The following is a 27,174-nucleotide window of genomic DNA, read 5'->3' as shown; positions in this document are numbered from 1 at the left end:
GCTCTTTATCCCACAAGTGGGGACCGGGCTCCGACAAAAGGCCGCACACTTACAGTACCGCCCTTAGTAACCAGCAGAGCTGGGATTTGAACACCCCTGGTGAGATTCCCATATCCAGGCTCCTTCGTTACATAGCAGGTTTCCCTCACATGCCAGAGTCGGGATGGCCTCAGGGGAGGGCCAGGGATGCCCCCAAATCCCCAAATGTGGTTTGAGTTCTGGTCCCTCCTCTCTCTGGCCTCCAAACCCTCGCCTATACAATGGAGCCTTGCCCGGCTCACGGGCTGTGAAAAGGGGTGAGACGAGACACTGTCCCCTAAATACCTCTGACAGCACTTTTGAGTGGAAAAGAGAAAAAGGGAATACTATAAGCATCCAGATTGACTGGAGGTTGGAGAGTTGGCAGGGGCGGAGACAGGCAATCCATAAAGCAAGAAAAATCCGGCTGGGTTCAGGCTTCTCTGCAGCAGCGAATGCATCAGAGCCACCAGAGGAGCCGCTGTAGACCCGGGAGAGAAGCATGTGTGATGCTGAATAGTTCTTCACAAGAGAAGGCAGCAGAAAGACAGGCTCAGATGTTAGACGGTGCCCTGAAAATGCCATGCCTGCAACTTCATGAAAAATCACTCAAAACATAACCCAGCCGGCAGAGATGTGAGTCAAAGTGAAGGCTGGGGGCTGGGGAAGGGTTTGTCTCTGTCCTTGTCCTTTGTTTTACTGGGACACCAAATTATGGAACCAGGCTGCCTTTCGTGAGAATGAGTGGATTTTGCAGCCCGGTAGGAAATCCCATCTTCCAGAGTTTCTCTCCACTGGCTCCCAGCTGCTGGATTTTTTCAGGTTATTAGAAGCCCGCTGACTCTACCTGCTGAGGAAGGGTGGTTGGATGCTATGGGACATCATTGAACGAACAGTTCATAAATAGTTTAAACATTTCACTTTAAATTCAAACATGATTGAGCATTTCTTTACTAGTTTGTATGTAAGCAAAGCCTTTTCTTTAAGCACAAATTGGCTGATTATCTTTCTTACATAAATAAACCCATAATTTATTCCAAACACTTGGCTTATTTAAATATTCTTATTACCAGCTGGGTGCGGTGGCTCACGCCTGTTATCCCAGCATTTTGGGGAGGCTGAAGCAGGCGGATCACGGGCTCAGGAGTTTGAGACTAGCCTGACCAACATGGTGAAATCCTGTCTCTACTGAAAATACAAAAATTAGCCAGGCATGGTGGCGTGTGCCTATAATCCTAGCTGCTCAGGAGGCTGAGGCAGGAGAATCTCATGAACCTGGGAAGTGGACGTTGCAGTGAGCCAAGATCACACCACTGCACTCCAAGCCTGGGTGACAGAGCAAGGCTCCGTCTCAAGAAAAAAAAAAAATTCTTATTACCAAAGCAATATATGTTCTTCATAGAAAACTTGCATACCACTACAAAGAATAAAGAAAACCCAACAGCAATCTATGATCCCATGCTCAAAGACAATCATCCCCGGTAATAATTTGGTATTTTATCTTCTCAACTTTTAAAGCTTGTTGTATATACAATTTGGTTACCCAGCTTTTTGTTCCCTTAACATGTTATTTGAAACATTCTCTCAATTTTGGTGAGCTCTAAGGAGCATCCTTTTCTCATGTCTGCTTGATGCATACGGAAGGGATAGAATACCGTGTATGTACCAGTTCCCTGGTCCTAAACATTAGGTTGTTTTCTATGTCCCTCTTCCATGTGATGAGGAATATCTCTGTGCATAAAGCTTTTCCTGTCCTTTTGATTATTTTCAAAAATGCCAAACAAAAAAGGGGAAGTAATTATTGAAGGTTCTGGATTTGCTTTACTGAATTATCCAAAAATTAAATCATCTAGGGACAGGTTTGGGAGCCACTAAATCCTCTCCTCCTGCCTGACCCTATTCAGGGAACATACTGGAAGCCGCCATCTGCCTTCCTCCCTCAGTATGTAACTGGATCATTAATACTTGCAAACTACAGGCGTTTCTGAAGGAAGCAGGAGCAGGTAGCAAAGGTGGATCCTTGGAGACAGAGGAGCTGGCATCTTACCAGATGCAAACTCTTATTAATCGTCATCTCTAACATGAATTGAGCACTTACTAATAATCAATCCCATCTTACTGATGAGGAAACTGAGTACCAATAATCAATCACATCTTACAGATAAGGAAACTGAGGCTCAGAGAGGTTAAGGACCCTGCAGTACGCACAGACACAGAGCTGTGACTCCCGTTCTCCCTGTGTCGGCTCCTGTGGAGAGCAAGTCGGTGGTGAGTCACTGTGGCATGCCCTCTGCCAGGCACAGGCCTGCGGATCAGATTCACAGGGCCAAGTAGAGCATCTGGGAAGATTTTGTGTGTGGCTCCAAAAATGAAATACCAAGGAAAGTAGGCAAGCTCATGCATGTCAGAATCCTCCTCAATCTCAACTAAGGAAGTGGGAATTTTCCACCTTTGGTAGCAGCAGAGATGACAAACCCGAGGGCCTCCATATAGCCCGTGTCTCAGTTAGGGCCTGCAAAGGCCTCACTGCCCCGGGCCAGGGAGCAAGACCCCTCTTACCAACAGAGCTACAAATCACAGTTCCTGGAGGGTGGGCATTTACATAATAGGGAGCAGAATTCTTCTGTCCCTCCCAGCTCCCTGCAAGTAGGCCAGGCATGGTAGCGCATACGGCTTATTGGGAGACCAAGGTAGGAGGGCTGCTTGAGGCCAGGAGTTTGAGACAAGCCTGGATGAGATCCCATAACTACAAAAAATTTACAAATTAGCCAGCTGTGGTGGCATGATCCTGTGGTCCCAGCTGCTTGGGACAATGAGGTGGGAGTATCACTGGAACCCAGAAGGCTGAGACTGCAGTGAGTTATAATTGCACCACCGCACTCCAGCCTGGGCAACAGAGCAAGACCCTGTTTCAACAAAAGAAAAAGAAAAAAGAAGAGGAAGGAGAAAGAAGAGGAAGAGAAGGAAGAGGAAGGAGAAGGAGGAGGAATAATCGCACAACTGCACTGCAGCCTGAGCAACAGAGCAAGACCTTGTTTCAACAAAAGAAAAAGAAGAAAAAAGAGGAAGAAGAAACAAGAGGGGGAGGAGGAGGGAGAAGAAGAAGAAGGAGAAGAAGAAGAAGAAGAAAGAAGAAGAAGAAGAAGAAACAGCAGTCAGAAGAAGAAGAAGGGGAGCGGGAGGAGGAAGGAGGAGGAGGAGGAAGGAGGGGGAGGAGGAAGAGGAAGGAGAAGAAGAGGAGGAGGAGGAGGAAGAGGAGGAGGAGGAGGGGAGGGGGAAGGGGAAGAAGAGAAAGGGGGAGAAGGAGAAAGGAGGGAGGAGGGGGAGGAGGAAGGAGGAGGAGGAGGAGAAAGGAGAAGGAGAAGATCCTACAGCACTGTGGGAGGATGAAGGGAAAATCCAGCCCACGTATCTGATATACAATCGCACCTCCAGTAGCCATACATCCTACAAATGTAAAATGTGTATCTTGAACCGGAAAGGCCAAGGGGTGAGGGGCTGTGGCATTGAGTGGGGCACCCATACATAGTCCTAGGGCTTAAATCTATAGAATTTAAGAAATCTTGATCCAAACTCATCAGAAGCATTTCCTAGACTTTGCCTGAATACCTTTAGTGACAAGGAATTCACTACTGCCGTAGGCAACTCAGCTCAGCAAACATTCACTGATCACAGACGCTTCCCCAGGAGGAGAGATTCTGATAAGCAAACACCCTGTTCTGTGCTCAAGGGACTGAGGGTGTGTGACAATCAGGATGGTATGAAGGAGAAGGACAGCATGTGTGTGTCTATGTGTGTGCGTGTGCAAATACCAACACTGCAATATGTATTCATAGGAAGTCACTACAATGGTGAGGCCCACCTAGCACCAGAATGAACAGATTTAAGAAAGCCAGTCGTAGCAGACTGTCACAGCTGGAAGATTTTACAAAATAACCTATCTTATCAACCTCCTTTGCCCTAGAGATGGGGAACCTGAGGCCCAAAGAGCAAAAGCCACCTGCTCAAAGGCACGTTGTCGAGTCTAATAATAATAATAGCAATAGCAACACTGAAGGCAGCTGCCCTGGATGGATGCGGGCTCCATGCCAGCCCCTGGGCTAGGCGTCTGGTGGCACTAGCTCATTTCACCATCATGACAACTGGGTCCCCGTTTTGCAGATGAGGAAGCCCAGGTTCAGAGAGGTGAAGTGGGGAGCTGGGGGTCTATCCCAGAGCTTGCTGTCACCTCCCTTTCCCAGTAGTGCCAGCCCCAGGCTGACCTTTGGCCAGCCAGGGCACCTGTCTTGGGAGCCCCAAGGCAGGGACAGACCATGCATCCAGGAAGCCCCCAGGCTCTAAGAAGCTGCTGAGTGACCAAAAATCAGGCAGAGATCCCTAAGCCCCTTCTGAGCCCCAGTCTCTGGCTCCTCCAGCCAGGTCTGTCTTACGCACTTGACCACAATCAGCCCAACTCTCTCTCACTTCTTTTCATCTCTCTGGTGGTTTTGTATGTGAGGTCTCCCAGGTCCCCACTTAGGAGCCTGTGAGCTGGGAACAATCACTTCCCTTGGCTGAGTCTCTGTCCCTTCGTCGAAAATGGGCATAACAAGTTCCTCTAGGACAACCGTGAGGCTCAGGGAAAGGACTGTCATGCAAACCCACCATGGCATGAACTGAGTGCAGTGCCTACTGCCACTAAAGAATGAGCGCCACTGTGGGACCGGAAAGTGGAGGGGGCAGGGTTGAGATGCTCGTGCATGACTTTGGACAGGTCACCTCCCTCTCAGAGCTTTAGTTTCCTTTCCTGTTAAGTAAAGTTTGGACTAAAAATCTCTAAATGGTGAGATTCTTTCAATTTCGTTGGCTCTAGCGTGTCCGTGCTGCTTGATGGTTTACAAAGCGCTTTTGCCCTTAAGACCCCTAAGTGCTAATTCTACCACATCCCCATTCACTTAATAGTGGGATGACCTTAGCCAAGGCTCTTTACCTAAATGTCCATAAGTCCCTCACTGGAATTTGAGCCTGTTTTGTCTTTTTAAAATGAGGGCAGTCCTACTGGCCCCACCCATCTTACAGGACAAGGGAAGCCCAAGGACATGAGAGAATTCTGAGCCCCGTCCCTGCTCTGCCTCTGATTCACTGAGGCTGGGTTTCCCCATCTGCAAAATGAGGACATAAAAACCCATCTAGAGCTGGGCGCAGTGGCTCATGCCTGTAATCCTATCACTTTGGGAAGTTGAGGCGGGTGGATCACTTGAGGACAAGAGTTCGAGACCCGCCAGGCCAACATGATGAAACCCCATCTCTACTTAAAATACAAAAAGTTAGCAGGCATGGTAGCTCACGCCTTTAATCCCAGCTACTAGGGAAGCTGAGGCAGGAGAATTGCTTGAACCCAGGGGATGGAGGTTACAGTGAGCCAAGATCTCACCACTGCACTCTAGCCTGGTGACAGAGCTGGAGTCTGTCTAGAAAAAATAAAATAAACAAAACAAAAAACCCATCTAGAGTGTTGTGGGGATTAAATGAGTTAATATCTGTGAAGTGCTTAGAACAGAGCTGGCATGGCCGGGCACATGGCTCACGCCTATAATCGCAGCATTTTAGGAGGCCAAGGCGGGTGGGTCACTTGAGCCAGGAGTTCAAGACCAGCCTGGCCAACATGGCAAAACCCCATCTCCACTAAAAAAACAAAAGTCAGCAAGGCATGGCAGCATGCTCCTGTGATCCTAGCTACTCGGGAGGCTGAGGCAGGAGAATCACTTGAACTCGGAGGCAGAAGATGCAGTAGCCAAGATCACACCACTGCACTCTAGTCTGGATGACAGAAAAAGACTCTGTCTCAAAAAGAAAGACCCAAGCCCCCCAAAAAAGAGAATAGAACTGGCACATTGCAGATGATACACGCATTTGCTGTCAATATCAGCATCAGCATCATTACTTGTCCTTTCCACAAATATTTCCTGGGTCCCTGTCATAGCCCAGGGCCAGTGCTGAGCAGTGGGGATACAGTGGGGAGAAGACAGAAGGTTTAGTGTGCTGTTTCCATAAGGTATGCCGACAGCCATGATAGGAGCACTGGGGCTAGGGGCGCCCTCTACAGCAGCTGGGAAGGCCTCCTAGAGAAGTGACATCAAGCTGGTTCTGAAGGATGATTAGGCATTGGAAGGGCTCTTGCCCTTTGTGGAGGTGGTGGAGGCGGGGGAGTCAGGGAGGTGGTCCTGGGACTGTGGTGGCCAACCAGGCCCAGAGCCAGTTGTTACACTGGACTTGAAATTGGCCACTGCAAGAGTATTTATACCATAGAAATGTGCAAATGCTACAGTCAGGGCATTTTTTTCCAGAGAGCCAGTTGTTAACCATTTACCAGCACACCACAGCCTCTGTCTCCTCTGTCAGACCAAAGAATCCCACCCTTGTCCAGAAGCCTTCAAGGGCATAGAGCAGAGCAGTAGGAGCCCAAGTACCAGGTCCCAGTCCCCAACCGTCCCCTGTGAGTTATGAGGCCCCAGGCAAGTCAGAGGAAACACCAGGGGTATTTATTTTAGAAGTGTCTATCAGGAGTCTACACCAAGTCAGGGGTCTCAAAGGTGAATGAGGCATGAGGTTGTCCCTCCAGCAGCTCAGGAGAAGCTGGAGGAGGTTTTTTAGGCATGAGTTTATCCACACCACGACACAGACCCCAGTCCTGCTAGCTGTGCCTCTGTTCACCCATCTGCAAAATGGGGATGATCGTATTAGTCCCTATATTGCAGGGGTTTACCTGTAATGTGCTTTAAAATGTGGAAACAATATAAATGAAATGAAGACATGTTGCAGGCACTTTGCACATTGTCACAGTGCTCCCAATCCCCTGTTCTAGGGATGTCATCCTTATTCACCAAGAGGTTAAGTCACCTGCCCTAGGTCATCAGCCAGTGGAGGCAAAGCCAAGAAATGTCCCAAGTTCTTCTGACACCTGAGTTCAGGAGTGACCTGAATATTCTTGCTTGGGGCTCAGGGTTCAACGTTTCCTGTCTTCTCTTCTTCTCCAGTCTTGAGAGACTCTGGGCCCATTTTCCTGCAGATCAACTCTAAGGACCATGCTTCCCTCCCACTCCTTTCTAGAAAAGGCATAACATTGGCAGAACCAGGAGCTCTGGAATTGTGAAGGTTGACTCCCTCAGTTCCAAGGAGCTCCACCTCCCAAGCGGAATTGGACTGAGGACAAAGGTCACATGGCTAGGATGAGGCTTTGATGTGGGCAAGACTGTGAGCAGGACTGACAGGTCAGGGCCAGGACCCAGGATCTTCACAAGCCACAGGGAGCAAGGCAGGGAGCCACCTCCTTTGTGCCACACCCAGTGAAGGGGAGCTTGCTAAGACAGACTTGTTCTGCCCATCTCCAAAAGAGCCTTTGGGTGCCAATGGGTGGGGAGCCGAACCTCTGCAAATTCAGTGTGCTGATCCCATTGCCTCTGCTTGCATGCCTCTCAGGATGGGGAGTTCACTGCTTCCCCCTCTTTAAGGACATCATGGTTGTACAACGGTCTCCAGCATCATCTATTACAACCCCTCATACTCCCAATGAGCAAATTAAAGCCCAGAGATGCCAAGGCATTTACCCAAGGGCACACCTGGTCCTGGGCCTATGACTCCCGGACAACACTCCTTTGCAATACACCTCTTTGCTATATAGTCTCAGACAAGGGAGGGATCTCGGCTGGCTGAGAAGTCAGGGAAGGCTTCTTAGAGGAGGTGAGATCGGAGGCGGCCCTTGAAGGATGGCACTAAGATGTTGCTTGATATCCCAGTTTTTTTGCCCTGCCCACCATGTCTGGCCTGTGCTGCCGTGTCACACTGAACGGAGTAAAATGAAGGAAGGAAGGAAGGAAGGAAGGGATGAAAGGGGCAGGAAAGTCACTCCCAGGATCCGAAAGGGCAATAGTATAGGTCCCTTCAGAACCCAGGGTGTGTTGTGGGAAGCCCTAAGACCCCAGATATTACCCTGTGCAGATAGAGATAAAAGTCCATCTGTCCCAAACTCCGTGTTCTCCCCTGTTCCTTTGGCCTGCTTACTGGGCAGGGACCAAACCAGTTCAGGATTCCTTTTTCTCTGCATAGCGTTCTCTGTTTACTGTGTCTCCTCCCCCTTGTTTTGTATACTGAGCTAGGTGGGAGGAAGGTCACAGCCCAGGCTTGCACGTGGTGGAGGAACGGGGCCAGCAGCTGGTGAGGCAGAGACCCCGCCCGCCACCCTCCCGTCCCACCCCAGTGGGGCCTGTGCCATCCCCAGGACACCGGAGACTGCCAGGGGGCTGGAGAGGCTGCGGGAGAAACAACCTTCCTGGGCACACCCAGTACAGCTCACTTCTGAGCCCGAGCTGTTCCTTAGGAATTGCTTTTCTGGGAAACACACACTCCTCCAGACCTGCAGCCTTCCTTTGTATGTGGTTGTTGGTTTTGCTTTCTGGTGAGGGTTTCTATTTTCTCCCGGTATACATTCATGGCATATAGGAAAGTGGAATGAGGGCATCGTAAGCACCACGCAAAGGCCACTGCTCTGAACCTTTGATGTCAGCTCCCCACTCTCCACCCCCATTACCCCTCTGCCTCAGCCTGGGGTGAGATCTTGGTTTTGATAATCAGGCAATATTAACAGACCGCCCTGCCTTCCACCTGCGATGGGGCACTGTAGGATGATTTTAAAAAGCAAACTGGCTGAATACCAATATTCTAGGACCTGGGTTCCGCCAAACTGGCTGTGTGTCCTGGTAGAATGCCTACCCTCTGCCTCTGAACCTCCATGCCCATCTCTGTAACATGAGGGGTTCTGATGAAATAATGTCTAGGAGCCCTTGCTACACTAATACTCCAGGATTCTGTAAAGTTCACTTGGAAAGAATTCCAAAGGTGAAAGAAAGGAGGGAGGAATATGTCCAGTCTAATAATCCTATGCACAAGTCAGAGGGCCCCTTGGGGAGTGTCCCCGAGGGCTGCAGCCCTGGCCCCAGACTGTGAGCCCCTCTAAGCTGGGTCCAACTCCTAGAAGCCACTCCAGCAAGAGATGAACAAAGCCTGGGCTCTTCCTCCAGGCTGGCACTGCCTTGCTGTGTGGCTGTAGACATCATATCACATCTCAGGGCCTCAATTTTCCCCTCTGCAAAAGAGAGGGTGAGGTAGGTTGGGCATTTTTTTCTTAAGTACCAGGACGCTTTCCTCCAATAAAATTGTGATAGAAACCAGATATCACACAGAGAGAAAGGAAATACTGGCATTTCTGGAGTGTTTGAAGCGTGTGAAGCATTGTTTAAGAGATTTGCAATTATGAACGTACTTTGTGCTCACATCAACCCCACAAAGTAGGTGCTGTTATTATCCCATTTGACAGATGGAGAAATTGAGGCCCTGAGGAGTTAAGCCACTTGTCCAAGGTAAAGTGTGGGAGCTGGGCTTCTGAAAAGGAGTGGACCTCAGTCATGAAACCACAAGACTTGTGTAGTTCCAACCCACTGGGGACATCTCCAGGCTGCTCTTCCGACATTCATGCATGTATGCATGTGTGTACACACACAAACACACATGTGTGCATACACAAACACATGCATGCACACACAAACACACACGTGCACATACACACCACACACCGACATGCATGTACACCACACATGCGTGCACACATACACACAAACATGCACATGCACACACAAAAACCCACGCATACATGCACACTGTGGCTGTTCCTCTGCAGCCTGCTGGCCAAACTCGGCTCAAGCCCCAAATCAAAAGTGGCTGGCAAGATTGCCAGACAGATTTATGGAGGTAGGAAACTCTGCATCATCAACCTGTCTCAGGGACAGAACACCCATCAGAGCCCTGGGGGACACAAGAGCCACGGGGGTTGCGGGGCATTGGGGGGCTGTCAACTTTGGTGACCTGTGCTACTGACTCCCCAGTAGCCCCCAACTGCTGCGGCCAGCTAACCCCAGGTCCAAGCTGCCCCCTGCACAGAGCTTGTTCCCTGGAGGGCCATAAGCCAAAGCATCCTCTCCAGGGCAGCCAATCCTGTTGTAACTGGGTAGTGTACCCAGCTCCCAGAGCTCATAGTTTCTTGGCCTCTCTAACCCCGAAGAATGGTGAAAGGGGCCCGGGAGGCATGGTGAGTTTACCTTTGGAATAAAATCGTGCACCCAGAGAGTTTTGCAGAAGAGTGATTTATTAGACAGACAGACAGAGAGAGAGAGAGAGAGAGAGAGAGAGAGAGAGACACGCAGCTCCCACGCTGTTGTGGGTGGGGAACACAGAGCGGGAAATAAAAACTTGGGTAGGAGCAGCTGAAGTTTTAATCCTTGAGTTATTCCCTCCCCATTCATGTTCTCATCCAATGAGAGGAGTTCTTTCAGACTTCCTCTGGAGTGATTGATCTTTGACTCTGATACTGAATTGGCTACTTATTCTACAACCCTGATTTACAGAGCCCCCTCCTCTCAGAGCTTTCAGCAGGAATTTGGGACAAAAGAGCCCCACCTGGCTTTCCCTACCTGGCCCTCAAAAGAACTTTACATTTGAAACCGCTCTGGTGACCAGATGGAGCTGGGAAATTCCTGCAATTGAAACCCCTCCCCTAGCGGACCTGGGAAGAGAAGTTTCTTTAACACAGTCCCTCACTGTGAACCCGCTCAATCCCTCACTGTTCTGTGGGGCCTGCCCTGGGAGATGGGAGAGTTCCCTGGACCTCTTCTTGGGACTTGTGAGAGGGGTATAGCTCAGTTGCTCAAATCCCTTGTGGGAGGGGAGGGAAGCATGCAGGCAAGCAGGTGCTGGGGCTGGGGCAAGTGCTTTTGGGCTCTGGCCCCATGGTACCACCTAGGGGTGTGTTACAATTAATGCTCTTTTAGCAGTTGCCATCCACAGATGACTGTTAACCAACTCAGTGGAGGGTCAGGGCAACAGCCTTTTACACTCTGCACTCTTGGTACCCAGGTCCTTGTCCAGCATCCAGGAAGAATCAGGTCAAATGGACTTGAAGGATGGTGAATGCAGAGGTTTTATTGAGTGATGGAGGTGGCTGTCAGTGGGATGAGGAGCTGGAAAGGGGATGGAGTGGGAAGGTAATCTTCCAGATGGCTGAACTCTTTGCCAACTGTCCAGCTGCCTCTTCCACATTCAGGCACTTCTTTTCTTCACTCCTTCTCTGCCATGCTGCTCTGCTCCTCTGCCAGTGGAGTTTGGGGTTTTTATGGGTACATGATGGGGCACATGGCAGGTCAGGGTGGTTTTGGAAAAAGCAATATTCAGGCAGGAAAACAGGAATGTGAAGTTCTCATTTAGGGCCATGGAACCAGGCTTGCAAATGGGGTCTTTGCCAGAGAACTGTCCTCCCCTACCCAGTATTTCCCTGCCTCCTGTCCATATCACCTGCACCAAGAACCTTGCTGGGTGGGAGCCAGTCCAGAGCCAGAGAAAGGACTTGACACTTGGGCCCAGGCAGACCAAGGCTTGGATCCTGGCCCTGCCTCTGATGAGCAAGGTGACCTGAATTATCTCAGGTTGCCTCTCTGCCTCTGCTTTCCCATCTGAAACATGGGAATACTGATGCATCAGCCACTCAGTGCAGTGTTGAGGATGGAAGAGGTGGGCACACTGTAAGCTCCATTTCCCTTTGCCTCCACCCAGCAACTATGTCTGCTGGGGAGAAGACGAGAAATAAGGATCACACCCTGCCCTCTGTCAGTCACTCAACAACCATAATATATTAACCACCTACTATGTGTCAGGCACTTTACAGAGAAATGAAATAACAACACAAGCAACTCATAGCTGTGCCCTATGATAAGCGTTGTAGAAGCAGGAGGCAGGTTGAGGTGGAAGAGAACCTCCTGCTTGAAGGGGGATAAGAGAACCAATAGGAGACATAGATTAAGAGATGCATTGCAAGGAACTGGCTTACGTGATTGCAGGGATGATTAGGCAAGTCAGAAATCCCTTGAGAAAACTGCCAGGAAGGGCAGGCCAGAACATTCAGCCTTGGACAGAAGCTCCTGCCTGCAAGCCGAATTTCTTCTTCTTCCAGGAAACCTCAGATCTGCTCTGAAGTCCTTTCAACTGTTTGAATCAGGGCTATGCAGGGAGTCGAGGACAAGCTTCCTTAGTGAAAGCCTGCTGGCTATGGACTGTCACCACACAGATAAGCTGCTTGACAGCAACACGGAGATTAGCGTGGGATGGAATCACCAGGGCCTGTCGTCCAGCCAGGCGGACCCACAGACTCACCACAGCAGAGCATCTAGAGGTCAAGGAGGGTTAGTGATGGAATCAGGCAGGGACTCAGGCAGGGGGCAGCCCCAGCAAAGGCTCCCGGGTGAGATTGCAGAAGAGATCCTTGGAGGTCAGGGAATACAGCAACATCGCTGTGGCACTATGAAATAAAATAAAATTTAAAAGGATTGGAATAAAAGAACAGTTTAATAAACAAAAATAAACAAACACAATGCATTTTTTGAAGGCTCCATTACAACAGCCATGGAGCAACATGGGAACATTCCCGTGATAAGATGTTTCATGTAAAACCACAGCCACAGAACATGGTTGGATGTGGCATACGTAAAGCGCTGTGTCCAGGGATGGAACACCCTGGGAGATTTTCATATTAGTTGTAAATGCTCTTTGATATATATATATATATATATATACACACACACACATATATATTGAGACGAATCTTGCTCTGTCACCCAGGTTGTAGTGCAATGGCATGATCTTGGCTCACTGCAAACTCCACCTCCCAGGTTCAAGAGATTCTCACGTCTCAGCCTCCCGAGTAGCTGGGATTATAGGCACCTGCCATCCTGCCCAGCTAATTTTTGTATTTTTAGTAGAGACGAGGTTTCGCCATGATGGCCAGGCTGGTCTTGAACTCCTGACCTCAGGTGATCCGCCTGCCTCAGCCTCAAAGTGCTGGGATTACAGGCATGAGTCACTGTGCCCGGTCTATTTATCTTTTTTTTTTTTAAAGAGAGAGATTTTCTTTTTTTAAGAGGAAGGAATGGTGTTAGGATGTCAGATGAAATTGCTCCTTTATTAAAACTGAAAACCGCAGTGTGGGGAAAGATATAAAACACACTGCCCAGAATAATCTAACCACAGTGAACAGGATAAAAAGGTCAAGAATAAAATAAGCCCAGGAGATCCGAGGGTGAGCACAGCCGGGCCGGCAGGCCTCCTCCTCCCCTGCACACAGAAAGCAGGGTGGGTGAGGGGCTCTGCTTCTCCAGGCTCCCCCGCATTCCCCCTGAAAATGTTTCCAGAACATTTCAAGCCCAGAAAGTGTCCAAATGCTGGAAGGACTCACATGTATATGTCTGGGATTGAATCAGATCTTCTGACTCAGTTCTGTTTGGGAGTTCTGAGAATGGAAGTCACTTCCCAGAACCCCATCCTCCCCCTACAGACAGCACTAGCCTTCTTTTCAGGGAAGAAAAGAAAAGGGACTCTTGGGAACCCTGCTGAGGGTTACACATCTCCTGCTGTTGAGGCTGATAGGGATTATGAGGCGACATCGCCCCTTCCGCCACCCACTGCCTGCTGTGCCCTGAGGCTTACCTTCACGGCTGTCTATAAACAGCATCCAGACTGAGTAATCACATCAATCAGCTTTTAGAGGAAAACATTTATTCTGGGGAGATGTCAGGGAAAGGATTTAGGAGACCTTGGTTCTTTCTAGCTCTGGCCTTGACACCGACTTGCTGGGTGGTGTAAAGGATTTCACTTATTCACAAAGTAAAAGTTGCTCAAGAATTTGGAATGTGCAAAACTCAGCGGCAGGCACAGTGCGGGTGGGAAGAGGAGCAAGGCAGGGTCCTCCTTTCCAAGCAAAGTGAATCTGGTGTGCATACGCACCTTATGCACACAGGCATGCACACTGTGCGTTCAGCTGCCACCAAGAGGAGACAGGCGATGCTGGGGCAGAGGGAAAACAGCTGCGCTCGGACCAAGGACGGAGCCCAGCTGTCTCAAGAGCTCCCCTGGATGGACAGACTGGTGGCATCCCAGCAGTAGCCCCCATCTCTCCATCCAGCTGTGTAATGAATCTCTGAAAACCTCAGCTGGTCTGTGAGCAGGAGCGCTGGCCAGGTGGAAGGGCATCCCCGACACCCTACAGCCCCTGGTGTGGCTGAAGCAGACGAGCCTCCACGGCTGGCGCAGGAAGAGCAGTCAGCTCCCAGTGCGCTTCGGCCTCACGGCCGGGCTGGCTTCCTGTCTGTAACGCGCATTTCCAGCTGGAGGCTTTCAGGCTGGGTTTCCCACATTCAGCCATTCACATTCACACTCTCAATTTTTGACGTATCTGTGTCACCTGTACAACCATTTCTTTAGTATTGACTTGCTTTTGAACTGTAACTTCATATCATCAGTGTAAATGAAAAATGAGTATCATTTATCATAAAGGAAAGATAATAACTATAAAAAAAATGCAATAGAATATAAACAATGCTATTAAAGCCTGGGTGGACGTGGGGACCAGCCAAGGCTGCTGGGTCTATTGAAAGGGGAGATTACACACATAGAAAGGGACTGAAGACACACGGACGCCACGCTGAGACTTTCTTGTTGGCCTCATCAGGAGGAATGACTAAAGGATTCCAGGTTATTTACCAGCCAGTCTACATCCCTTGCTGGGAAATGCTTCCCGGCTGTAACGTGCAGTCACAAAATACAGGACACAAGCTGATATCGGAAGGAAAATATCTTTTCCTTCTCCACTTCTGAGTTCTTGGTTGGGGACCCCATAACAAAAAAACAGATTAACAAGAGAAAAGTGAACAAATTAAGTTTAATGTGACTTGGGCACCTTCATAAGGAAATGAAGTGATTAAACCTGCGTGCCTTTTTATTTTTTTGAGACAGGGTCTCACTCTATCGCCCAGGCTGGATTGCAGTGGTGCCATCACTGCAGCCTCCATCACCCCTGGCTCAGGTGATCCTCCCACCTCAGCCTCACCGGTCGTTATGACTAGGATTACAGGTGCACACCACCACACCCACCTATTTTTTTTTTGGATTTTTGGTAGACATAGCCTCGCTGTATTGACCAGGCTGGCCTCCCACTCCTGGGCTCAAGCAATCTGCCTGCCTCAGCTTCCCAAGATGCTGGGGTCACGGGCATGAACCACTGCGCCTGGCCTGAGCGTGTTTCCATTAGATGTGCTGAAGGGTGGAGAATCGTGGAGCTGTGGTGGGAGCAGGGAGCACGAGCGAAGTGCAGGAAACTGGGGAAACAGCAAGGCCTGTCCCTCTCAGTGTCCCCAGGGCTTGGACGTGAGAGTGCCCCTTTCCTCTGGTGACCTTCCTTGGAGCTGGTGACCTGCTTCAGGGAACAGAGAGTCCTTCCTGCACCTGCTGTTTCTCGGATTCTTTCCACTTAAAATAGTCAACATGCGAAGCTGCCACATTTTGGGGTAGCGTGCCCTGAACCCCATCATTGGCTACAAGGTCAGGGGTCCCCTGTGAGACACACTTGGCCCTTGAGACAGTGATACTATGTATTTCATGGAGGCCACTGCTTCAAAGGCCCTCAGATGTGGATTCCTGGGAAACCAAACAGGCTGTCTCCGAGGCTCGAGCAGAATTGATTCCTGACAGCACCAGGCCCACAGTGTCTGTGTGAGTAAATGAAGGAAAGCGTTTTTACAGTAAGTCTCCTTGGACAGAATTCTGAGAGAGAGAGAACGAGTGAATCAGAATGTTGGATGTTCCCTCTAAAGCCTCTGTTTAAAAACTCAGGGGAAAAGCCCAGCAACAGTCATCGCCTGTCCCCAGCTCTGAGGATCAGTGTCTGTGAGGGGCACAGACACCCTCCCAGCTCTGTAGACAAGGAAACTGATCCAGAGAGGTGACAATCCCACAGACAGCGACCCACCTAGAGCACCCCCTTCCCAGGGTGACTTTATATTCCCAGGATGCATTCATCAGGGTCTCAGTAGGAAAGAGAAGGCACATCCCAGTTGAGTAATAGGAAGAGGATGTTAATGAAGCATTTCTTTTACAGGGGTGTAGGCAGCACATTGGGGTTCTGCGAGGAACAGGCAGCACCCTGGATGCCTCAGGGCTGGTGCAGCAAAGCCTCAGCACCCTCCCCACCTCCTTCCCTCCCACTCTACCAGTCCCCTGATAGAAGCGGTGAACTCTGCTCCAGGCCCGGCCAGCATAAAGGTCCCCAAGAGAGAAGCCAACACTCCATCCTCCCTCTCATCCTCCCTCAGGCTCCTGCTGGGGTTCCCATTGACCAAACCCAAAGAGAAGCCAGAAGGCAAAGAGCCCCGTGGTACCTACAGGGGATCCCGAGTCAGGGGCCACAGAGGAGAAGTCAGGTGGTGAACTGGAGCAGGACACAGCAGCTCGCTGCCAGGGATCCTCACCCCAGGCACACCTCTAGAGCAGAGGGAAAAACGGCTCGGTCAACTTCAGACTTCCAAATTCTCCCAGTTCCTTAACCTGCCTGCCCTCTGGACTTCAGGAGAAAGTTGAGAGGGAAAAGCCCTCAACTTTGTTTTGAAAATGAGAGCAATGTTTACAGCCACTAGCAAGCAATTAGGATCCAGCTGGGCTGATGTGGCCCGATCTGGGGACACCCTGCCGAGTAGACGCACAGCAGACCTATAACAGAGGTCATTGAGGAAACGCTGGACATGTCCCCCATGACTGAGCTGCAAGGATCCGAGTTATCTCTGCGGCAGTCACTGTCATGTAAAAATGGAAGCTACACGTGCAGGCTGAGGCCTCTCAGCTGGGCGGTTCAGCCCGTGTGAGCCCCATGAGGACAGGGGAGGCTGGTCTTCATTCTTCCCCTCTGAATCGCCAGCATGTGATAGACCTTCAATAATTAGTTAAATGCTTTTAAAAATGAATGCTCTAGGCCAGGCGCAGTGGCTCACATCTGTAATCCCAGCACTTTGGGAGGCCGAGGCGGGTGGACAGCTTGAGGTTGGGAGTTTGAGACCAACCTGGCCAACATGGCAAAACCTCATGTCTACTAAAAATACAAAAATTAGCCAGGCTTGGTGGCAGGTGCCTGTGGTCCCAGCTACTCAGGTGGCTGCGGCAGGAGAATTACTTGAACCCCGGAGGTGGAGGTTGCGGTGAGCCAAGATCACGCCATTGCACTCCAGCCTGGGTGACAGAGCGAGACTCTGCCTCAAAAAGAAAAAATGAGTGCTCCAAACACATGACCTCTCACCTCCGTTGAGTTTTCTCTCTATGAGCCCAGGAGGGCCCCTCAGAGAGGAAAGCTCTTAGGTCTTTCTTTCCCTCCGCAAAGTCCCCGTCTTGAAGGATCAGAAGGACTGTGCTGCTTGTTGCATCCTTGCAAGTTCCAAACCCTGATCCCAGCTCTGCTTAGGAACTCGTGTAGACCTTTTCTGGGTGTTCATTACCTCCCACTTCATTTCCTGTTTACCAACTCAGCTTTTGTTTTTAATGTGTTCGGACTCCCTGAACTGACCATTGTCTGATCTTCACCTCCCAACTGATTTAGGAGAACTGGGCTTCTGGAAACCCTGGTGCTGGGTATTGCAGAGTGGCTGAAAGCTGGGAGGGGGCAGATCTGTGGCTACATTCATGCACGCCCACACACACGCGCGCGCGCACACACACACACGCATATACCACAGCTTTGCACACCCTTCCTAGACAGGGGTCACTTGGGGATCCTGGAGAGAGTGTGAAGTCTAGAATGGAATGAGAGGGGGTTAAGCCCCAACCTCCAGCCATGGATCTGAGACAAGTCACCCCACCCGTCTGCACTGCAAGGCAAGAATACAGCCCATGCCTCCCTCCCTGGATGGGAGTGAAGTGAAACTTGAAGCAGGATAGAGAGAGGTGTTATCAATGGAAGCCTCTTAGTCAAAAAGCCTCTTTTCACCAGGGGCACAGATGAGGCCCTGGGCTGAGAACTTGACAGCACCTTGTATTGGTAACCAGCCCAAGGGACTGGGAATACTCAGCGGTGTCTGTCTCCCTCATTGGGCCCAAAGTCCCTCAAGAGTCTGTCTCCATCACAGTGCTCCAGTCCAGCCCCTTCCTCTGAGCTCCAGACCCTGCTGGACCCAACAGCCATTCCCACCCGTACCTGCTTGAAATTCTCAAAAGAACCTCACCCTTAACAGCTTTCAGTCTAAACACACGACCTTTCGCCTCTAAATCAGTCCCCCATCTCCGCCTTTGCAGGAGCTGGAAGCCATAACACCGCCTCACCCCGTCCTCAGGTCCTCCAGGTCCAAACAAGCACCAGGCTTGTCAAGTTTACTCTCTCAACTCCTGTGGAATCCAGCCTCTCAGTCTCCATCATCCCAGGCGTAGGCTAATGGGCTAACTGGTCACTGCTTCCGCTCTACCCCCACTGCAGTCCCGACTCCCTGAGCAGCGGCTGGAGCCTAATCCGCATTCACACCAAGCACCCTCCTGACTCAGATATCCTCCTGCACTGCCTTCCCTTCATGCTGTTTAGTTCTGCTCACCCTCAGATGTCATCAGTATCCACTCACCCTCGCAGGCTGGTTTGGGACCCCCGGCTCTATGCTGTCACAGGACCTCTCACTTGATTTCATTACACTTAGGTCCGTGCAGTTATTAAGTGACTAAGCAACGTCTGCCTTCTTCAGTAGGCTGTCTGCTCTTCGCCATTGTGTCCCTAGCATCGCTGGTGGGAGCACGTCACCAGTGTGCATTGAGTCAGGGACTCAGCAGTCTCCTTTTCTCCTCCCTGCTGGAGAAGGTGTGTATTTTGCAGCCCCCAGCCCCCATGCCATCTAACCATCTTTTCTTCTCTTTCCAGCCCAGGTGGGGCCTCACTCACATCCCACTCTGAGTCCAAATGTTCCCTCCCGGGAAGATACCAATGTTTCTGTCTGTTCGTGAGGACTCTGTGCCCACCATAGCCTCTTTCAGGTGAGTCGAAGGATTCCTCAGTTTACTTGTTAGGGGTGGGGAGCAGACATCCTACAGAACTCCCTGGAAAGGTTGAAGGAACCGGTGAAGTTAAACCCAAAGACAAAACCTCTTAAGTGTTCAAGTCCCTGTAGGCCTTTCGGGGACCGAGGGCATGTATTGTTCTATGGAACTAGAGGAAGAGGGGCTCAGGGAGGAGAAGGACACATTCTTGGTTGTCATATGTGATCTAACCCAGCTGAACCTGGAGGTGAAGGTAAAACAGTTAAACATTGAAGTCAATACCCAGTGGATCAGACAGCAATGTGCCAGGTTGCCTTGGAGACAAAATATCTCCAACACATGGCTGACATCTGGTGGAAGACCAGAACACTCTACAGAGAGAATTCAAGGGGAGGGGGACCTGATCCAGAGTAGAAGCAGAGGATAGGGAGATCTGTTCTGGGGGGCAGCATTTGCAAGAAACAAGGTTGAGGGGTCCACTCCAGCCTCTCCACCCTGCGGCAGCTGCAGCCTATAATGAAGATGAGCACATGGCCATCTCAGCTGGGGCCACAGTGCACTGTACCTATACTTCCTAATTCCACACTCACCAGGCATCTTTCTGATGATCCTACAGCTTCTCGGAGCCAAGAATGGCCTAAGATCCATCCCCTTGGCTATCAGTTGTCTTGCTGAGAAATTAATAAGCAGCATCTGGTGCTACACTTTGGTCTCTAGTGAGTCAGCCCATGAGAAATGATCAATTCCCCAAGCCAAGGGTATAAAGGAAATGGATTTTCTGTAACTACAGAAATAGGGTTGAGGGTTGGACCAAGGGGACCACCCAGGGGAAGTCGTACCTTCAGGGAGTCTGGAAAGGATGCTGCAAGTTTTCATGGGTCAAGAATTCAGAGCCCCATACAGACAGCTCATCTCTGTTCCAAGATGTCTGGGGCCTTGGCTGGAAGATTCAAAGGCGGGGAAACCAGGGTCCACTGAAAGCTTAACTGGGGCCAGAAGATCCACTTTCAAGGTGGCAAGTTGGTTCCTCTCTATGTGGCTGCTTGAGAATCTGCACATGGCAGCTCACATCCTTCCAAGTAGGCAATGCAAGAGGCCAAGGAAGGAGCTGCAAAGGGTGTTATGACCTAGCCTCAGAAATCACACCATCCCTGCCACCATGGGTAAGAAGTCCAGCCCACATCCAGGGGAAGAGGAAACAGATTCCTCCTTTTGGAAGGAAGAGTATCCAATAATTTGTGGGCATCTGAAAGCCACCGTGCACCACAGGAATGTTTGCAGAGCATACTTCTTATACCATCACCCTAGTCCTTAAGACTTGGGGGCAAAGCCTCACTTCCTTAGTGCCCTGTGAAGACCACGCTTACTCCCTTACCCAACCTCTTGCTACTTCCCACCTCTCCTGTCCAACATCCAGTGTCACTTTCCAGACATACCAGCAGCTTCCCCAGTTCTGTGCCTCTGTTCGGGCTGTTCCCCCTGCCTGGTCTGCTTGTCCTCCTTCCTGTCCCCTTTGAAATGCTTCTTGTCCCTCAAGACCCAGACCCAGAGTCACCTCCAACCTTACCTGCCTGTCCCCACTTCGAGTCTGTGTCCCACACCCCTCCTGCTCCCTCCAGGGCACCCTCCACACTCTGGGACACAGTTGCCAGGAGTCGGGCAGGGCAGGAGCTGGGTGGTGTCCTCTCTGTGTTCTTGCACTCAGAGTGGAGCTCAGCACAGAGAAGATGCTCAAGAAACATTTAAAGGATAAAGGCATTGATTTGTGGGCTCCCAGTCTGGCTTCAGGATGCCAGCCAGCTGCTCCTAGAAGCAAAGGGGCTTTTCCTGAGAAATCCCGGAAGCAATGAACAGAATCTCTCCCACGACCTGTGGCTCAGCTCTTCCTCCATGAGCCTGCCTAGCAATGGACCTCCCAGAAAGAGCCCTTTTTCCTTCTCTCACCCATACCACAGGGCACTGGGAAAATGCCCAGTGAGTCCTGCTCTCTGGGTTGTGCTTTGGGCTTTTCAGTGTGTCTTCACATCCACTCTTTGACTTGAATCTTGCAATAGCCATGTAAAAAGAAATGCAAGGCGAGTCAGGATGGGAGCAATGCTCTACTCCAAAGAAGGCAAAATAGAAGCTCAGAGAGGTCAAGCAATTTGCCCAAGACCACACAGCTAGAATTGGAACCCATGTCTGTCCAACCCCCGTGCCTCTGCTGAAGGTACGAATGAATTAGCCTTAACAGCAACAAGTCTAGAAAGGCGCCTGCCCTGTGGTCTGTGAGTCCTGCCTAAGAATGAAAGAGGAGCCAGTGGGTTAAAGATGAGGTCACTGACAAACAGTGGAGTTTCCCATTGGCTATTTTAATAGCTAGTTACTAACGTTTATTGAGCCAAGTGCAGTACTTGGGGCTTTTTGCACATCGACTCAAATCCCCATCACAACCCTGAGAAGTAGATGTTTTAATTCCCATTTTACAGGTGAGGTGGTTCAGATATGTTAAGTAACTTCCCCCACGTCACACAGCTTATAAGTAAGGCAGCCAGGATGTGAACCCAGTAGGACTATTTGGCTCCAAAGCCCCCACCCTCCCTCGCCATCTGCACCCTCCAATCACCTTCAGCGCTTTGCTGATAGAAGGTGTGGAAGTGCCATGCCATCCCAGACCGTCCAGGAAGACAGAAACTGGGCAGATGGGCTGGCCAGGGTCTCCAAGCAAGATTGGAATCTCCAGGTCTGGCATGACATCATTTTTCTCTTTTAATAAATTAACTCACCCACCACAAGGCTTTGAGAGGCTGAAAGGTGACCAACTCCCTTAGGAGTGGCCCGGAAGATAAGGAAAGAATGTGAATCCTCCCATCACGGAAGCTTCCAGGAGGTCCAGGGTCCAAGATTTGAGATTGTCAGTGTTGCTGATGGATGCTGGCCAAGGAAATATCCCAACGGAGCCTCAAGATGAAGAACATCAGGTCTTCATTTAAATCCAAGGATCAGAGGGGGCTCTGTAAGACCCAGGGGAATCAGGTATGCCTGAGCACTGGCCACCAAAAACAGCCTGCGTTCCCCCTCGATTTCTCCACGTGCTGGCTGGTTGTCTTTAACCCCCCTCTCCTTCTGCACCAGGTTTTGTCCTTCCCTTGTGACCCTGATGGGTAACAGCCTCTTTTCCACTTTCTTTCAGTGCCGACATGCTCAATGTCACCTTGCCTGCTCTTAACGGGACCTTTGCCCAGAGAAAATGCCCCAACATCGAGTGGCTGGGCTGGCTCAACACCATCCAGCCCCCCTTCCTCTGGGTGCTGTTTGTACTGGCTACCCTAGAGAACATCTTTGTCCTCAGTGTCTTCTGCCTGCACAAGAGCAGCTGCACGGTGGCAGAGATCTACCTGGGGAACCTGGCCGCGGCAGACCTGATCCTGGCCTGCGGGCTGCCCTTCTGGGCCATCACCATCACCAACAACTTTGACTGGCTCTTCGGGGAGACGCTCTGCCGCGTGGTGAACGCCATTATCTACATGAACCTGTACAGCAGCATCTGTTTCTTGATGCTAATCAGCATTGACCGCTACCTGGCCCTGGTGAAAACCATGTCCATGGGCCGGATGCGCGGCATGCGCTGGGCGAAGCTCTACAGCTTGGTGATCTGGGGGTGCACGCTGCTCCTGAGCTCACCCATGCTGGCGTTCCGGACCTTGAGGGAGTATAACGACGAGGGCCACAATGTCACCGCTTGCGTCATCATCTATCCATCCAGCACCTGGGAGGTGTTCACCAACACGCTCCTGAATGTCGTGGGCTTCCTGCTGCCCCTAAGCATCATCACCTTCTGCACGGTACAGATCATGCAGGTGCTGCGGAACAACGAGATGCAGAAGTTCAAGGAGATCCAGACAGAGAGGAGGGCCACCGTGCTGGTCCTGGTCGTGCTGCTGCTCTTCATCATCTGCTGGCTGCCCTTCCAGATCAGCACCTTCCTGGACACGCTGCAGCGCCTCAGCCTCCTCTCCAGCTGCCAGGACGAGAACATCATAGATGTTATCACGCAGATCTCCTCCTTCATGGCCTACAGCAACAGCTGCCTCAACCCACTGGTGTATGTGATCGTGGGCAAGCGCTTCCGAAAGAAGTCTTGGGAGGTGTACCAGGGACTGTGCCAGAAAGGGGGCTGTGGGTCAGAACCCATTCCGATGGAGAACTCCATGGGCACACTGAGGACCTCCATCTCGATGGAACGCCAGATTCACAAACTGCAGGATTGGGCCGGGAGCAGACGGTGAACAGATGCTAGCAGGGCTGCTAGGAATTTGTGTAAGGATTAAGGGACAGTTGCTCTTCAGCATGGGCCCAGGAAAGCCAAAGAGACATCCATGCATGACCTCGGGCAGTGAGTCAGTGTCTCCAGAAAAACACCGGAGAGTAATTTCTGCCCTGCCCAATTTTGCAGGGAGCATGGCTGTGAGGATGGGGTGAACTCATGTACAGCCAAGGACTCCATAAACACGACAGCATTCCTGTTCTTATTTGCTGCCACACCGAGCCAGCCTGCTCCTTCCCAGGAGTGGAGGGGCCCTGGGGGCGGGGACAGGAGTGACTGAACTTCCCTCCCACGTGGTGTCCCTCCCTGCCCCAGCAAGACAACTTGGATCCCCATAAGAACTGCCATCCAGCTTCGGTCCAGTGGCTGAGTGCACACATGGGCCCTGGCTGAATTGTTGCCCTGGGTTTCTTTAATCTGTTCAGCTAGAGCTTTGGAGGACAATTTCTTGCGTTAGTGGAAGTTAAGCTCTGATGGATCCCTGGACCCAGGATTCTATGGCTCGCCTCACTGATGGACAAGGAGGTCTGTGCCAAAGAATAATCCAATAAGCACATATTGAGCACTTGCTGTATACACAGTATTGAGCACTTGAAGTATAGACAATATGGAGCACTGGAGGCAAGGGAGAAGAAAGAGAAGGAGCCATCTCTGTTTTGAAGGAACTCAAACACTCGAGTGGAAATGACTGGGCACTGCCACCAGCAGAAAGCTATTCAATGAGGTGATCGAGCAGGGTGCTGTGGGCGATATGGACAGTGGAAGGGGGGGGCCCAAGGTTCCAGCTCAGCCAATAACTATTGCACAGCTACCCGTCCCTGCCTCAGTTCCTCTTCTGTAACATGAAGTTATTGTGAGGGTTAAAGGCAGTAACAGGTATAAAAATACTTTTAAGCGGCCGGGTGTGGTGGCTCATGCCTGTAATCCCAGCACTTTGGGAGGCCAAGGTGGGTGGATCACAAGCTCAGGAGTTTGAGACCACCCTGGCCAACATAGTGAAACCCTGTCTCTACTAAAAACACATATATATAATTATATAATTAGCTGGGCCTGTTGGCAGGCATCTGTAATGCCAGCTACTTGGGAGACTGAGGCAGGAGAATCACTTGAACCCGGGAAGTGGAGGTTGCAGTGAGCCAAGATCGGGCTACTGCACTCCAGCCCAGGTGACAACGTGAGACTCCATCTCAAAAAAAAGAAGTACTTTGAAAAGTAAAGGGTGCTATGTACATGTGAGGTATTATTACGCACACGTAACTGTAACTGGGTTACGTTTATTATAAGGAAAAGACACTGAGGTTTGGAATTAGCTCCATGGAGGAGAATTAGTATTGGGAACCGGTGGCAGTGTGAGGCACCGGTCAGTGTCTGGCACATAGTAGGTGCTCAGTAGCATTGGCTTCCTTCCACCTGTCCTTCCCACATCCTGAGCCCCCCACCGCCACACACACATGAGCTTTTGGGGAGAAGGCCATGTCTTCAAAGTTTGATTTGTGATAAGGCAGAGTAAGAGATTTCTAATCGGACTCACCCAGAGGATCATAGTGCTGAGACTCCCCCACTCCCAGCCGGTCCTCGGGAGGGGGAGAGTGCAGGCCTGCTCAGGGACTGTCGCTGTCTCAGCAACCAAGGGCCGTCAACCAATGGTTTACTAGAAGGCGGCCAGTACGAGCTCTAGGAGAGTGTGTGCAGGAAGTATGGGCGTCAGCTTCAGGCAGCAGACAGTGATAGGGCATAAAGGTTATTTGCCCCAAAGCATTATTCCCAGAGCCAGCGCCCCCCCCAGCCCAGCGGACTGAGACCCTCATGGGTAAGGACCGTGTCCAGGCTGGGCTGCCCGGGCTTGGGCATGTGTGACTATGAGGAAGCACTCTGGGAACAATATCCCCACAGGGTGGGAGAACGCCCTCCCCAAATGGCTTCTCGGCCAATTTCCCATAGACCCCCCCCACCCCGCTGGAGAGGTAGGCAGGGGTGGCCCCAGGTGTCAGGCTGGACCCACATCCTTGGCCAGAGACTGAGACAGCCCTGCCCCCAAGCCCCAGGTCCCCCTGGGGAATTTGTTGCTTTTTCTGCGTGACTTAAATAACTGCCTCCTGTGGGCAGCACTGCGCCAGGCACCACAGGGAAATGTAAAGGGACCAACCACCAGGCTCCAATATCAAGGCACTTACAACCAAGGGAGCTTCATGGCAATGGCATTCACCATCGACAGTGCCAGGGCAGCACTCATTCACTTGATAAATGAGCATTTATTAGCTGATTGGAGAGCTAGAACCTGGAGAGCTAGAACCTAGAGAGGCTAGAATCTAGAGGGGCTGGAACCTAGAGAAGCTAAAACCTGGAGAGCTAGAACCTGAGGGCTAGAACTTGGGGGCTAGAATTTGGAGGCTAGAATTTGGAGAGCTAGAACCTGAAGGGCTGGAATCTGGAGAGCTAGAACCTGGAGAGATAGAACCTGGAGAGCTAGAACCTGGAGGATGAGAATAATTTACATGGCAAAGGGTCCATAAATCCTGACCAATCCAACTCTGAGTTTTAAAGCAAAAGTGTCAAAAGAAATTCCCTCCCCACTCCCAACCCACTCTTTTCTCCCACCACCCACACCCCTCTGCCCCAGTAAATAGCTGGAGAAATAAAACAGATGAAATAAGAAGTAAAAACCATTTAGTATTAGAATGAAGTCAAACTGTGCCACACACTGTGAATGGAAAAAAAAAAAAAAGGAGGCTGCGTTTTGTCACAGTTGGCAGTCATTCATCAGCAGAGCGCATGATGGTTGGGGCTCTCGTAGGAGCAGAGCTATGCTCCAACAGCCATGTGGGGATCCACATCTGGTCTGAGGGGCAGCGGAGCCTGTGGGAGAGGAGCTGCCGTGTGCATGGTGTAGATGCCTGATAAAGAACATCTGCCCTGTGAAAGACTCAAAGAGCTGTGATGTAAAGAGGAAACATTTCACATCCGAATGAGAAAATGGGTGAATCATGTAAACATGTGTCTTTTCTGTGCCTCATAATAAATGGGTGAGGTTTTTGCATGTCTCTTAGCATTGGTTACAACTCCAGAAAACCCCGAGTTTGGTCCCTGGGACACTGCCTTGCACACTCAGAAGCCTTTGGGGAGGGGTGCTATTTATTTCTGCTCAGCCTATTAACAGGCTTCTGGCATGGAGTTCAGTGGTCTCCAAGCTTTAGTGATTGTATATTCCTATAGGGAAAAAAACTTGATTATGCATACCCAATATGTATACTTATTAATATGCATGAAGATGTACATTCTAAAATATAATCAACCAGTAGACATTTAAGAAAGAAGATATAAAAAATGTTCACAGTGCTTGCATATTTCCTTCCATCTCACACTTCTGCAGGAGTAACTCATTACCAAGTTCCCACCAGGTGCTTGTGAGACCCTCACGAGGTCCTAGAATCACAGGTACAGCGGCGATTCAGTCATTTATTCATGCAATATAGACTTAGTGAGTGCCTACCGCTTGACTTTCCCTTCAAATCAGGAGTATCCTCTACAATATCCTGATGAAAAGCCACTTTTTTCATACTCTCAGTGATGGGGAACTCATTATCCATTCCATTTTGGGATCCCTTCATTATTCATGTATTCATTCCTTTACTCATTCAGTAAACAAAGCTTGCCTAGTCTGTCTCCATAAATGTCCCTCCTCCATCCATGCATTGATCCATCCATCCATGCCAGAAACCTGGGGCTCATGGTTCAATGCACCTTCTCCTTCATCCCTTACATCTAATGGGTCAGCATCTCTTTTTTTTTTTTTTTTTTTTTTGCTTCTATTTTAAGTTCAGGGGAACATGTGCAGGTTTTTGGGTCATGGGGGTTTGTTGTGCAGATTATTTCATCACCCAGGCAGTAAGCCTAGTACCCATTAGTTATGTTTCCCTATCCTCTCCCTCCTCCAACCCCCA

General features: G+C 50.4%; 2 protein-coding genes across 3 annotated transcripts in view; both read left to right on the top strand.

Moving 5' to 3' along the window:
• BDKRB2 (bradykinin receptor B2) overlaps nt 1-24,184 on the top strand; it is a 32,223-nt gene extending 8,039 nt beyond the window's left edge. Inside the window, exons 2-3 of one of the 2 annotated variants that reach the window (XM_032287491.1) lie at nt 18,812-18,924; nt 22,100-24,184. In XM_032287491.1, coding sequence (XP_032143382.1) covers nt 18,851-18,924; nt 22,100-23,195 — 1,170 coding nt within the window. In that variant the 5' untranslated portion in view covers nt 18,812-18,850 and the 3' untranslated portion in view covers nt 23,196-24,184. The remainder of the gene's footprint in view (nt 1-18,811; nt 18,925-22,099) is intronic. The other variant, XM_032287489.1, reaches the window with a different exon arrangement.
• BDKRB1 (bradykinin receptor B1) overlaps nt 18,851-27,174 on the top strand; it is a 28,843-nt gene continuing 20,519 nt past the window's right edge. Inside the window, exon 1 of the mRNA XM_032287494.1 lies at nt 18,851-18,924. The gene's annotated coding sequence lies outside the window, so the exon portion shown is untranslated. The remainder of the gene's footprint in view (nt 18,925-27,174) is intronic.

Source organism: Sapajus apella, unplaced genomic scaffold, assembly GCF_009761245.1.
Source record: "Sapajus apella isolate SASKATOON/1434 unplaced genomic scaffold, GSC_monkey_1.0 scaffold20, whole genome shotgun sequence".
In the NCBI taxonomy this organism is placed as follows: domain Eukaryota; kingdom Metazoa; phylum Chordata; class Mammalia; order Primates; family Cebidae; genus Sapajus; species Sapajus apella.
This window is presented reverse-complemented; position numbering and strand designations above follow the sequence as displayed.